The 15326-nt window shown below is 38.3% G+C and overlaps 1 protein-coding gene across 1 annotated transcript; it reads left to right on the top strand.

Moving 5' to 3' along the window:
- Window positions 1-6496: 6496 nt before the first annotated feature.
- Window positions 6497-6853, top strand: LOC127123689 (uncharacterized). Its single transcript, XM_051053892.1, has one exon. The coding sequence runs from the start codon at window positions 6497-6499 to the stop codon at window positions 6851-6853; it is 357 nt and encodes a 118-aa protein (XP_050909849.1).
- Window positions 6854-15326: the final 8473 nt, after the last annotated feature.

The raw sequence follows: 15326 nt of genomic DNA, 5'->3' as shown, positions 1-15326 counted from the left end.
GCCCGAGGCCAAGAATATCAAAATCAGAACGGACCCTGGATTAATTTGGAACAAAGGAACGCTCCTATAGATCTAATTCCTATGACATACAGTCAACTAATGTCGTATCTGATTAAGAGTTCACTCAGGGTTCCCAAGCCTCTATAGCATCTACCACATCCATTTCTCCTAGGGTATGACTCCAACGTGCATTGTGGATACCATGATGGGTCAACAAGATACTCGATTGAGGATTGTAACGCTTTCAAAGCCATAGTACATCAACTAATTGATCAGAGGAACCTAACTTTGCAAGGAGGGGACCTGTGGGTGAATGGAAATCCCTTGTTCAAGTAAGTGTCGAGGTTGCAAAAGCGTCCTTTACAATAATCAAGCTTGAGAATGTCTCCTCATCACTGGAAATCATTTTTTCATTCAATCATTTTCATGTGTATTTTTTCTTGTTTGTCATTTGTAACATTCACTCGTAAGAACTCGTTTTTTTTAAATAATATTGACATTGAAATGAATGTGCATGTTTTTGAATCAATCCATTCGTGTCCACTGATGTTTCTCATTGATGTCAAAACTTTTGTTTAAGCAAAATCAAAAGGAGAATGATGAAATTGAAAAAACACAAAATCATTGCACGTGTACTTTTGAATAAAACCTTGCTGATAATGTAAGGAATTTTTTCAAATCCCCAACACCGGAGGTATAAGGAAGATAATCCCTAGTGAACCCCTTCGAGCCAAGGAGTATGACTTTTTCTTTTTATACATAAACCTCCAATCATAACCCGGGGCAGGGTAGTCGTCAGTTAGTTTGAACATACGTTCAAACTTTAAAATAGGAGTGTCATATATGAGGATTAACCATATCTTATCCCTCACGAGAGGTCAGAAACAAAAAATCCGTAACAGTTGTTTCTCACCAACAGGGGAACGAGGCATTCACAACCCCTTCAAATGAAACGAAAAAGTGTCACATGATTTATTCCAATAGAATAAAAATGAACGAGGAATCCGATATAATAAAAAAGGAAAGAATAACCGCTAAGTCGAAAACTCAAAAATGAGTGACTTAGGAAAAAATTAGGGCATCCATGTGGATTGCAAATCTGAACCAATCCAGCAAAATTAGGGAAATCAAAAAAACAGAGAAGCAAAAGAGGAATCACAAGGAAATCCTCAGTAAGAACAAATTCGTGTGGCTACTAACCAAACAAATGGTGGGTGACTCTCAGTCTGAAAACCTCATTGGTTTATCACTTCTAAATGCCTTTTGAAAAATGAGCGCTTGTGTCTATCGCATCTAAAAAAAACGCGCATGCAAAACAGAGTCGCCACCAATGTTATTTATCCTAAGAGAGGGAAAGGAAACACTGAGTAAACCTACAAAAGGATGAATCTAATGGTCTCGAAACCAAGAGATGGGTAAGGGAGTCGATTACACGAGGGGAAGGTATGGGCACCCTTCACGTCTGTATTACTCCGATCGGTCACCATTTTCACTATGTTTTCGTTACTTATCCGATAAGAAACCAAGGATTTTGGAATACTTTGTGTGCATTATGGTACCTTTGAAGTTAGTTCAGTTTCGTAAGTTATTTAAGCATTTTATCAATTTTTAGTTTTATTTTATGTTTTCGGGATTTATGCTTTGGTTGTCTGTGTTTATGTCCTCCAAGTCCATGTAGAAGATCCAACGGACTTAATGCGAGAAAGTGGAAAGTTCCGTCATTCGAGGAAAGAAGAATTCTCAACATAGGAGGCCTGACATGGCCACCCGCGTCACCAAGCACGAGCCGTGTCAGGAGGAAGCCAACTTAACCACCAAGAAGGTCCAAGACAGAGGCCTAACACGGCCTCCCGTGTCAGGTCACCTGGGGCGTCCACATGATTACTACTCTGTTTTGATTCACAAAAGATTTATCAGTGCACTGCCTAATCCTCACATAGTGAGAATTGCTGATTATGGTTATATGTGAGTTCTGACTCTGATACAGAGGAAGGCTACGATGCTGAAAATCTGGTTGCAGGTGAACATGCGGCAGGTGAGCACATGAATGAAGAGGAGAAGCAGCATGAGCCATTTGTACCCCCTCCCCAAGAGCCATTCCAGCAGAGCACGGGGTCATCATCCATGAGTCACGACCAGTGGGCATGTGTGCAAACTAAGCTCGGTGACCTTCGGACCGAGCAATCAAGATAAGACATCGAGCAAGCTCGGCAAGGGGCGGTGTTGGATGAGATGAACCTGATGATGCAACAGGGGATGTTGCACTTTCTGCCCCATCCTCCTCAGTAGAGCACTATGAGTCACCCTCCTTCTATCTTGTTCTAAATCATTTAGGTCAATGTTTAGTTCAAGTGTGGAGGAGGTTTTACTATGTTTTTTTCTTTTATATTTTGTTTTGTTTTATGTTTTGTTTGATTATTTCCCAAGTTTTACTGTTTTACATTTGGTTTATTTTTACTATTGGATATCAATTGCTGCATGTATTTCAGGTTCTTGGTGTATTATTGGATTAGGTAATGACCATTAGTGGTAATGGGTGAAAGGATCACTCCATTTACGGTTGCTTGTTGTGAAGGATCTTCCCAAAAAGTTGATACTGCTGAAGAAAAGATCGGACGCAACTTCTCAAGCTCGACTAACGTATGTTCCCTATGCATTCCGAATTGAGTAAGAAGCCGCACCATACTAGAGGTACTGTGGATGTTGTCAAGATTTACCTAACCTGGTGAGTGCATAAAAAGTCAAACACGTTTTTCATCATGAGCGATATTCAAGTATGTCTTTATCACTCTGACTTTGCGTAGGTTCTCTGGGAATATCACTGCATATATACACACACTGAGACACCTTGTTTGAATAATAGCTCTGAGCCTTTCTAGCCATCCCTTTAATATTATCCCTTGTTAACCCCGTTGAGCCTGTACCCTTTGTTTATTTATATAACCACATAAATGTAAACCACGACCCAAACACTTCTTTACCTTGCTCAGATTAATGTTATTTCTTTAAATTGTGTAAGTTCTAAGTTTGGGGTAACCCCATAAGTATCTGAAAGTAAGGTGAGTGCGAAAAAATTAAGAAAAAAAAATGACCATCGAAAAAAAAAAGAAAAAAAAAGAAAAAATGTATTTTCGATGGTACAAGGAAAGCACTCACCGAATGAGAAACACTCGGTTCAAAAAAAAGAGAAGAGAAAATCAAAGAAAAAAAATTAAACTGCGCAATACAAATTAAAAAAGAAAAACATTGAAAATGAGATGTAAAACTATCACAGTGAAAAGAATAATGACATTGGCTTTGAACCCAAACCACTTGCTTTCCCTTTTGTTTGTATTTACCACACCGTAACCCAAGCCTCGTTACAATCCAAAAGACCTCAAAAAGTGTTTGTTGTGTGTAGTTGATACGAAAGGAGAAACTATTAGAATTTATGAGTTGATATTGCATATTCTGAAATGTGAGCGTAAACACTTTAACCCGGAGAGACTTGGTGAGAGTGTGATATAAGCTGACAGGTGAAGCAGTACGTCAATGTGGAAGTGCGACGGAAAACTCATCAGGAAAAGCAGGAACTATGAAAGGGATAATTAAGGCGTTGGCAAAAGATCTCAACACTATTATGGTAAGAATTCAATTTTGGGAAGTGGCACACTTTGTCGTGTAGAACATTACTTGAGGACAAGCAATGAGCTAAGTTTTGGGTTGTGATCGATCACCATTTTCACTATGTTTTCAATACTTATCCGATAAGAAACCAAGGATTTTGGAACACTTTGTGCGTATTATGGTACTTTTGAAGTTAGTTTTCAGTTTCGTAAGTTATTTAAGCATTTTATAAATTTTTAGTTTTATTTTATGTTTTTCGGCATTTTATGCTTTGGTTGTCTGTATTTATGTCCTTCAGGTCCACGTAGAAGATCCAACGGACACAATGCGAGAAAATGGAAAGTTATGGCATTCGAGGAAAGAATAATTCTCAACACAGAAGGCCTGACACGGCCACCCGTGTCACCTGACACGGGCCGTGTCAGGAGGAAGCCAACTCAACCACCAGGAAGGGCCAACACAGGGGCCTGACTCGACCGCCTATGTCAGCTGACACGGCCACCCGTGTAAGCCCAGGCGCAAATTCTTCCAGTTTTTGGGCTTTTTACCCAGGCTTAAGCTGCAAGGATGTTTTGGGGATTTCCAACATTTTCTAAGGGATTTTTCACTATTTTAGGAGAGTTTCTACAAGATAAGAAGACACTTTGGAACAAGGAGAACACAGAGAATTGTCAAACGATCGAGAATTATAGAGATCAAGGAATTCAGAGAGCGGAAGATTTTCATTTGCGAAGGCGATTGAAGATCCAAGTCATCCAATTACTTTGAATGTGTATTTTTTATCTTGAATCTGTTTTGAATAATACGAGTAGTTAAACCCCCTAATGCTAGGGGGTGTCCCTGATTTAGATCTATAATGACTTTGAGTTTACGATTGCATTTATAGTATTGTTTTTACGGTAATCTTTTGATGTGTTTAATGCTTTCTGTTTCGGACCAATCGAGATTGTTATATAGTTATCAATTAGGCTAGACCTCCATTGATAAGGTTTTCATAAGATTACTCTGCAGTAGATATCACCTAGGACTAGGGATACCCTGTATGAGTCACATAATTCTTGATATAATAAGGCTTAATTTCACCGATAACTTCCTATGGACATAGAAATTAGGATAGAATGATTAAAGGTTTTCTCACCAAGGACTTGGGAGAAAATACCCTTGAGAACTGATAGTTCAATTAAAATTTTGTTGCTCTGCAATAAAATTATTTTTCTGTCATTTATATAATTTAATTCACTAATCTATATATGCAAGGAGAGTCCTCAGCTGAATTTCTTTTTGACGCAGAAATCGAGAGAACGCTTCATCGGAGATGCAAAAACGCTAGATTGAATTCCAAAGAAGAAGTTCCCTCTGATCACTCAGACTCAGAAAAAGAAACTATGGCTGAAATTCCTCTAGTTCCACCTCCGGAAGGACTCCTAGGTGACTATGGAGGTGAAAATGCGTCGGGTGATAGATTGACAATTGTCAACCAACCGATGAATGTGACTAATTTTCAACTGCATCCTAGCATAATAAATCAACTTGAAAGAAAACCTTTCACCGAAAAGGTTAATGAAGATGCCAACAAGCACTTGCAGAAATTTCTGACCATGAGTACTACTTTGAAATTTGATGGTCATACTGATGAAGAAAAGAAGTTAAGAATGTTACCATTCATTTTAGCTGAAGAGGCGGAAAAGTTGTTCTACTCTCTCCTAGCCGGTAGCATCACATCATGGGAAAAGATGGAAACTGTGTTCTTAAATGAGTATTTTCCAGCATCGGTATTCCTGAGAAAAATGTTTGAATTGAACTTCAAATAGAAGGATGGTGAGTCTTTGGAAGATGCCTACAAAAGATTCAAAAGGGTCTTAGTAGCTTGCCCAACTCATAATATGGATCAGACTGAACAGATGCAGATGTTTGTTAACGGGCTGAAAATAAAGACAAAACAATTGATTGATACAGCAGCCGGTGGCTCAACAAATTTCTCAACAACCACTGATATTAAAAGGATTATTGAAGTGATAGCTGCCAATGAGCATATGGAATTATACGACAGGTGTACAAGCAAGCCTGAAGAAGTCGTTGATCTGAAACTGAAAGCTAATAAAATCCGTCTGGAAGACACAAGCGCTGCCGAAGTAGAAAAGAAATTAAAGGCTATGAATATAGGTACTCAACAGGTAGCTCAAGTTCAATCGGCTCAAACCATCACTTGTGAAATCAGTAATGGACCTCACCACACGGTGTATTACTTTGTAACTCCTCAATAGATTGAAGAGATAAAGTTCTTGAAGCAGAATAATCCCTACTCCAACACTTACAATCCAGGTTGGAAGAATCATCATAACTTCTCCTGTAAAGATCAGAGAGGGAATGTTCCGTAACAGGGTCAAGGACAATATCAGACCCAATATCAACAACAACAGCAATATCAAGCTCCTAAAACGGTAGACTGGGAGATTTCCATTGAAAAATTAGTCGCTCATAATATTCAGTTCCAAGAGGAGACTAAAAACAATCAAAAGAACACCACTGTCTCAATAAAAAATCTTGAAGTTCAGATGGGTCAGATATCACAACAGTTATCTTCAAATTCTCAAGCTCTAGGTACCTTTCCAAGTGGTACAGTGACAAGTCCGCATGAGCATAATAATGTTAACACTGTAGTGACCAGAAGTGGTAAGTCAATTGAAGAACTAGAAGAAAACAGTGCAGAGGAAGATGGGTTGTTAGAGGTCGATTTAGAAATAAAAGAAACCAAGAACCAAGAGGAAGAAGTTGTGATAATGCCTTAAAGGAGAAAGAAAAAGCTTCTAAACCAATCATCAAACTCCCTTACCCTCAGAGACAAAAGAAGAAAGCTCAACATGAAAATAATTTTGATAAGTTTTTGGAAATGTTTAAGAAACTTGAAATAAACATTCCATTTTCTGAAGCTCTAGAACAAATTCCAGTATATGCCAAATTCATGAAAGACATCATCTCCAAAAAGCACTCCACAAATGTAGACCCGATCATCCTCACTGAAACGTGTAGTGCTATTCTCCAAGGTATGAAAATTCATGTGAAAAAGAAAGATAGGGGTTCAGTTACTATTCCTTGCACTATTGGTGATAGAAAATTCAAGAAGGCTCTGATTGATTTGGGAGCTAATGTGAGTTTGATGTCACTCTCCATTTATAAAAAATTGGGCCTTGGCACCGTTCAAGACACTAGGATGACGCTTCAGTTTTCCGATCGCTCAGTTAGGTGACCCTATGGAATTGTGGAAGATGTTCTGGTAAAGATAGATAAATTTGTATTTCCAGTTGACTTTGTCATTCTTGAGATGCATGAAAATAAGGAGATCCCTCTCATATTGGGCAAACCATTTTTAAAGACAGGGCGGTGTATGATAGACATAGAGGAAAGAACAATGACTCTCAAAATCTATGATGAAGAATTGAAAATTGATATTCGAAACATTATGCAATACAAAGATGATATTGGCACAAGTCACACTGTAGAGGTAATAGATCAAGTGATTGCTCAAGAAATTGAAACGAAAGTACCCCAGTTACCGTTAGAACGTGTTTTGAGCTTATCAGTTTTTGAAAGTGATGAAGACGAGAGGGAGTCAGAAATACTAGCCATGATGGAGAAACCACCTCAATGGATTAGATATCAACCACGCTGATGGTAAGATTTAAGACCACCCCCACCATCAGAAGATACTCAAGAGCCCAAAAAGAGGGCAGATCTGAAACAATTACCTACGAATCTGAAATATGTGTTTCTTGATGATAAAAAGAAGTTCCCAGCTATTATCAATTCCAGTTTAAAAAGTGCCCAAGAAGCAGAACACATCCAAGTACTAAAAAAATACAAAAGTGTTATTGGATTGGTGATTGAGGATTTGAAAGGTATTAGCCCGACAGTTTGCATGCATAAAATTTTGATGGAAGTTTATCATAAGTCAGTAGTTCAACCACAACGAAGACTTAATTCGGATATGAAAGAAGTGGTTCGCAAAGAGGTTGTAAAATTGTTGGATACGGGGCTGATTTATTCCATATCCGACAACTCATGGGTTAGTCCAGTGCACGTGGTACCCAAAAAAAGGGGGAACTATTGTGATAAAAAAAAAAAAAGAAAAATGAGTTAATCCCAACTAGAATTGTTACAGGTTGGAGAGTATGCATTGATTACCGAAGGTTGAATATTGCAACAAGAAAATCCCATTTCCCTTTGCCATTCATTGATCAAATGTTGGAAAGGTTAGCCGAACATGATTACTATTGTTTCCTTGATGGGTACTCAGGGTACAATCAGATTACTGTGGCCCCTGAAGATCAAGAGAAGACTTCCTTCACCCGTCCTTATGGTGTTTTCGCATACAGGAGGATGTCATTTGAGTTTTGCAACGCACCTGCCACATTTCAGAGGTGTATAACATCCATATTCACGGACATGCTTGAAAAGAATATGGAAGTGTTTATGGATGACTTTTTTGTTTTTGGTTTCTCTTTTGATAAATGTTTGACTAACTTATCCCTTGTGCTAGAAAGATGCCAGCAAACAAATTTGATCCTAAATTGGGAGAAGTGCCACTTTATGGTACGTGAAGGGATCGTGCTAGGACACAAAATTTCCAACCGAGGAATAGAAGTAGACAAAGCAAAAGTGGAAATGATAGCTAATTTACCGCCACTGGTAAATAAAAAAGGCATCAGAAGCTTCTCGGGACATGCGGGTTTTTACCGCAGGTTCATAAGAGACTTTTCTAAAATCGCCAAACCATTAACAAGCTTACTTGTGAAAGACACACCTTTTCTTTTTGACAAAAAGTGCAGCGAAGCTTTTGAGACCCTGAAGAGGGAATTGGTGTCTGCTCCTATAGTAATTACCCCTTATTGGTCTCTCCCTTTTGAGATCATGTGTGATACAAGTGATAATGCAGTGGGGGAAGTTCTAGGACAATGAAAGGCCAAGCTCTTGCATGTGATTTACTATTCAAGCCACGTGTTGAATCCCGCCCAAATGAATTATGCAACCACTAAAAAAGAGTTGCTCGCGGTTGTATATGCTTTTAATAAATTCAGATCTTACTTGTTACGATCAAAGGTAATTGTTTATACTGACCATGCAACTTTGAAATATCTTTTTGCTAAACATGAATCTAAACCAAGGTTGTTGTGATGGATTCTACTTTTTCAAGAGTTTGATCTGGAAATCAGAGACAAAAAGGGTAGTGAAAATACTGTTGCTGATCACTTATCCCGGATATCTCCGATCGAAGAAACATAGGAGAAACACCCAATAAAAGATGAGTTCATTGACGAAGGTATCCTAGATGTTACTAGTGTTCCTTGGTTCGCCGATTATGAGAATTATTTTGTGGGTGGACTAATACCTGATGATTTTGATTCTAACAAAAAGAATTTTTTTGCATGACTGCAGGTTTTATTTGTGGGATGATCCGTTCTTGTACAAAAAAGGAATAGATGGGTTGGTTTGAAGATGTGTTCCAGAGGAAGAACAAAGGGACATCCTCAGAGCTTGTCATGACTCAGAATATGGAGGAAACTTTAGTGAGGATATAACAACAACAAAAGTTCTCCAGTCTGGGTTGTATTGGCCTACACTGTTCAAAGATGCCCAAAGTATAGTAAAAGAATGTGACAAATGTCAGAGGATAGGTAACATTTCGAAGAGAAATCAGATGCCTTAAAATTCCATGTTAGAGGTAGAATTATTCGATGTATGGGGAATAGACTTTATGGTACCTTTTCCACCGTCATTTGGAAATCATTACATTCTGGTCGTTGTTGATTATGTTTCAAAATGGGTGGAAGTCGTGGCATTGCCCACGAATGATGCTAAAGTGGTGGTCAATTTCCTAAAAAACTACATTTTCTCTAGGTTTAAGGTACCAAGAGCACTCATCAGTGACGAAGTTACTCATTTTCTAAACAAGTTAATGGAGAATATGTTAAGGAAATACAATGTCAAGCATAAAATTGCCACACCGTATCATCCTCAGACAAGTGGGAAGGTTGAAGTATCGAATCGGCAGATAAAGTAGATTCTGGAAAAGACTGCCAGTGCTTCTTGAAAGGATTGGTTGATTAAGTTGGAGGATGCATTGTGGCATACAAAACAACATTCAAAACCCCAATAGGTATGCCCCCTTGTCAATTGGTTTACGGTAAAGCATGTGATTTACCGCTCGAACTCGAGCACAAGGCATTATGTGTAAGAACAAAATTAGTTCTACAATAGAATTCCAGGATTTTAATGATAACAAAGGATGAAACCAAAAATGGCACCCTAACGAAAATTCTCTAAGTGTGCAGGACTCTGAACAACAACAAAGGAATCTGATCGTTTTATCAGATACAAAGTACTAGAAGATCAGAAGCATCTGAAGAAGAAGTGCGCTCTAGAAGTTCTGATTCTGAGTAAAACAAGACAGTAGAAAGAACCAGAAGCTCTAAACATCCACTGGACTTAGATCTGATGATCTAGAAGACCAGTACTTTTAGAAGCTCTGATGTAACCCCAACGTAATCTCCTTTTGACACAGAAACTCCGAGATAACACAGACTCTGATGAAGATTCTCCAAATCCAGAAAGAGTAACAAAAAAAATTCTTCAAATGGAAAGAAATTATTTTTAGAAAGAAGTTATTCAGGGAGACAAATTGGTTATGGAAAGAAACACAGAAGTAATGACATTGAATGCTCATCAAAGGTCAATATTCTGTCATCACTCCAACGGTCCTTTCACCACTATATAAAGGACAACCTACCTCATTGAGAGATACACAACAACACACAGAAAATTCTTTACATTCTCTCTTAAAGCTTTTCACAAGCTGCTGCTCATACGTGAAAACACTTGCTTGATTATTCTGCTGTAATATTCACTTACTCTTAGAAGCACTCTTTATTACATATTTATTTTGCTAAATTGTTTTTGTTCCTCAAGTGACTCTGCGTAGTCTGTATACTTGGGAGGACTAAGAGATCACTCTCTTAGACGTTTGGTTGTATTAATCTTTCAAGATTAGTGGATTAAGTCCTTTTTGAAGGCGAAATCACCTTGGCCGGGTGGACTGGAGTAGCTTTGTGTTATAAGCGAACCAGTATAAAATTCTGTGTGTTCTTACTTTTGAAAAAGCTTTTATTTTCTAAAACAATTCAAACCCCCCTTTCTTGTTTTTCTCACCTTCAGTTGGTATCAGAGCTTCGGCTTTGTTATTGATTTTCTAATCAAACACTTAACAGTGTAGAGAGATCCAGAACGAGAAAAACTATGGCCAACACCAATGAAAGAGACAGTTACAACGCTAAGCCTCCAGTCTTTGATGGAGAGAAATTCGATTACTGGAAAGACAGAATTGAAAGTTTCTTTCTGGGCTATGATGCTGATCTCTGGGACATTGTCACAGTTGGATATAAACCTCCTGTAACAGATGCTGGAGTTTCCGTTCCCAGAAGTAAAATGACAGATGATCAGAAGCGCGAATTCAAGAATCATCACAAAGCCAGATCGATACTTCTCAATGCCATATCCTACAATGAGTATGAAAAAATCACCAACAGGGAAACAACTAAAGATATACTCGACTCCCTGAGGATGACTCCTGAAGGAAACTCTCCGGTCAAAGAAACAAAGGCTCTGGCTCTAATCCAGAAATATGAAGCCTTCAAAATGGAGGATGATGAAGCTGTAGAGGTAATATTTTCTAGATTCCAAACTCTTATTGCAGGTCTCAAAGTGCTAGACAAAGGATACACAACTGCAGACCATGTCAAAAAGATAGTCAAAAGCTTGCCAAAGAAGTGGAGACCCATGGTCACTTCCTTAAAGCTATCAATGGATCTGAACAACATCAGCCTTGAAGAGCTTGTCAGTTCACTCAGAAGTCATGAGATAGAAATGGAGGAAGATGAGCCTCAGAAGAAGATCAAGTCTGTAACATTAAAGTCCAGATCTGAAAGGCGCAAGTCTGACAAAAACAAAGCCTTCTAGGCCGAAACAAAAGACGTTGATGACTCTGAGCAGGAAGATTCTGACGATGAGCAAGAGTTATCCCTTCTGACCAGAAGAGTAAAACAACTCTGGAGAAAGAGGAATAATAACTTCAGGAGACCAAGACCCAGAGGGGACCGATCAGAATCAACCTCAAAAGGTAAATCTAACAAAGATGTTACTTGTTATGAATGTAAAGAAACATGACACTACAGAAACGAATGTCCCAAGTTAAAGAAAGACAGTTCCAGAAAAGAGAACTTCAAGAAAAATTCCCTCAGAACCAAAAAGGGACTGATGGCTACCTGGGACGACAGTGAACCTGACTCATCAGAATCAGACTCTGATGAACAAGCTAATGTGGCACTCATGGCTACCACATCCAAGAAAACTTCAGATGAAGAATCAGAATCAGAAGAGGTTTTTTCTGAACTTTCTCGATCTGACCGAGAATCATGTTTATCTGAAACTCTAAGCTCATATCAGAAACTCAAACAAAAATTTAAAGCTATAAAAGGTGTTCTTGAAGAAACATTAGAAGAATGTGGCAAACTTGAGATAACAATTTTAGAACTAAAAGATGAAAACAGATCTTTGACATTACAAAGAGATGCAACAAAGAAAAATTGCTCAAAACTTGAAGAAGCGTTATCTCAAGCTCCACAAACTTCAAACACAATAATTTATAAATATGAAAAATCTTTTCAAAAGTTTCTGAAAAATGGGATAGAGAGGAGCAGAATGGCATCCATGATTTATGGGGTCAGTCAGAACAATAGAATAGGAATTGGGTATGATCCTAGTGAAGATAAAACTTCTACTAATGACCAACCTAAATCTCCATTTTCATATCACTATACACATACACAAGCACAACAATTTAATAATGCTAGAAAACCCAAAGTTTTAAGAAACTATGGGAAAACTAATCACAAAGGACCCAAAAGACTTTGGGTACCAAAGGATAAGATTGTTTATGTTGCAGATATCTTATGCAGCAGAGTTAAAACACCAGTCATGGTACTTGGACTCTGGATGCTCGCGACACATGACGGGAAGAAAGTCTATGTTCCAAAGCCTGGAACTTAAAGATGCTGGATTCATAGGCTTCGGGGGAGATCAGAAAGGAAGGATCAGAGGCTCCGGAACTATTGGTAATGGTACTCTTCCCTCCATATCTGATGTGTAAAGGAAGAAAACCCAACATTTCTTATTTTCATCCTTTTGGGTGTTCCTGTTTTTATCTTAAATACTAAAGAACATCTGAACAAGTTTGATTCCAAAGCATAAAAAGGTATTATGTTAGGATACTCAGAACGCTCTAAAGGCTACAGAGTATACAATACAAAAACCAAAATTGTGGAAGAATCTATTCATGTCAGATTTGATGATAAGCTTGACCCTGAAAAGTCAAAGCTAGTTGAGAAACTTGCAGATCTGGAGATCACTCTTGCAGGTTCTGACGAGAAGATTAAAGCTCCGGAAGCAACTGCCATTCAAATTTCAGAAGGAACTAAATCCCCAGCAATCCCAAAGAAAGCTAAAAGTCGCCTCAACATATCTGAAGAGTTGATTCTGAGAAGTAAGGACGAACCTATCCGAACTAGGTCTACCTTCAAGACTCCTGAAGAAACTCCTCTGGGACTAGTATCTCTAATCGAGCCTACTTCCTATGATGAGGCACTTCAAGATAGAGATTGGGTTCTAGCCATGCAAGAAGAGCTAGATCAATTCACAAAGAACGACGTCTGGGATCTTGTTCCTAAACCAAAAGGCACTCACATTATCGGAACCAGATGGGTGTTCAGAAACAAGCTGAATGAGAAAGGAGAAGTTGTCAAAAACAAAGCTCGACTGGTGGCTCAAGGTTACAGTCAACAAGAATGCATTGACTACAATCAAACCTTTTCCCCAATCGCCAGGTTAGAATCTATTCGCTTACTTGTATCATTCGCTATAAATCATTATATCAAATTGTATCAAATGGATGTCAAGAGCGCATTCCTTAATGGTTATATATCAGAAGAAGTGTATGTCAATCAACCTCCAGGTTTTGAAAATTCAAATTGTCCAGAACATGTTTTTAAACTTAAGAAATCTTTATATGGACTTAAACAAGCTCCCAGAGCTTGGTATGAAAGATTAAGTAATTTTCTTTTGGAACATGATTTTACCAGAGGGAAAGTTGACTCCACACTCTTCTGTAAAAACATTAATAATGATCTCATGATATGCCAGATATACGTTGATGATATCATTTTTGGTTCAGCTAACGCCTCTGTATGTCAAGAATTCTCTGAGCTAATGCAGGCAGAATTTGAAATGAGCTTAATGCAAGAACTAAAGTTCTTTCTAGGAATTCAAATCAATCAAACTTCAGAAGTCACGTACGTTCATCAAAGTAAATACATAAAAGACATTCTGAAGAAATTTGAAATGGCTGAATGCAAACCTGCAAAGACACCCATGCATCCAACCTGCATTCTTGAAAAAGAAGAAGTCAGTCAAAAGGTTTGTCAGAAGCTCTATCGTGGTATGATAGGCTCCCTTCTCTATCTGACTGCTACTCATCCTGATATTCTATTCAGTGTTTGTCTCTGTGCCAGATTCCAATCAGATCCTAGAGAATCTCATTTAACAGCAGTTAAGAGAATTCTCAGATATTTGAAAGGAACTCCTAACCTGGGCCTGATGTATGAGAAAACATCAGAGTATAGACTATCTGGTTTTTGTGATGCAGATTACGCAGGAGACAGAATGGAACGAAAAAGTACATCTGGAAACTGTCAGCTTTTGGGAAAGAATCTGATATCCTGGGCCAACAAAAGACAATCAACCATAGCCCTGTCTAATGCAGAAGCGTAATACATCTCAGCATCACTGTGCACTACTCAGATGCTCTGGATGAAGAATCAATTAGAGGATCTGCAAATCTTTGAGAGTAACATTCCTAACTTCTGTGATAATACTGCTGCCATTTGTTTAAGCAAGAATCCTATTTTACACTCCAGAGCTAAGCACATAGAAATAAAATATCATTTTATCAGAGACTATGTTAAGAAAGGGGTAGTAACATTGAAATTCATTGATACAGATCATCAATGGGTTGACATCTTTACTAAACCCTTAGCTGAAGATAGATTCCTCTTCATCTTAAAGAATCTGAACATTTAAAATTGCCCTGAATAAAATATGCCTATGAGTGTGTAAAATAAGATTCTGACGTAAACAAAATGGATTCTGCCTCTGACTCTGATACTCCTACCAAGTTAGAAGTTATCTGAGTTAGAAATCTCCAGGAACCAATCCCTTGGTATTCTTGAAGATTAGATAAAGCAAACACGTGGAGTACCTTGCGTTTGACCTTGGAACTTCTAGATAGCTGTCTAGCAGTAATCAAGGAACAGACTCTTGAGATCTCCTCGAGCAGTGTACTGACTGTTGGGATTAGACATCATTAATGAGCTGTAATCATTTTCCCCCTACACGTGTTGACTTGGTTTTTGTGCTAAACTCTGTTTTGTGTGTCGTTTTGCATGCGCCCTAATTTGGGTATTTAAACACCTCAAATCACACATTGCACACTTTTCACTCTCACGCACTCATAAACCTCTGCAAGCTCAGCTCTCTCAAGGCATTCCTGCAGCATTCTTCAATCTTCATCTCAGCTATCAACACATTCATGGATTCTCAACAACAATCTGTCTACA

The sequence above is a fragment of the Lathyrus oleraceus genome, chromosome 2 (assembly GCF_024323335.1).
Source record: "Lathyrus oleraceus cultivar Zhongwan6 chromosome 2, CAAS_Psat_ZW6_1.0, whole genome shotgun sequence".
Lineage (NCBI taxonomy): Eukaryota > Viridiplantae > Streptophyta > Magnoliopsida > Fabales > Fabaceae > Lathyrus > Lathyrus oleraceus.
This window is presented reverse-complemented; position numbering and strand designations above follow the sequence as displayed.

Bases quoted from the DNA above. Each gene is read 5' to 3' on its own strand.
- LOC127123689 (XM_051053892.1), top strand. From the start codon at position 6,497: ATGTTTAAGAAACTTGAAATAAACATTCCATTTTCTGAAGCTCTAGAA.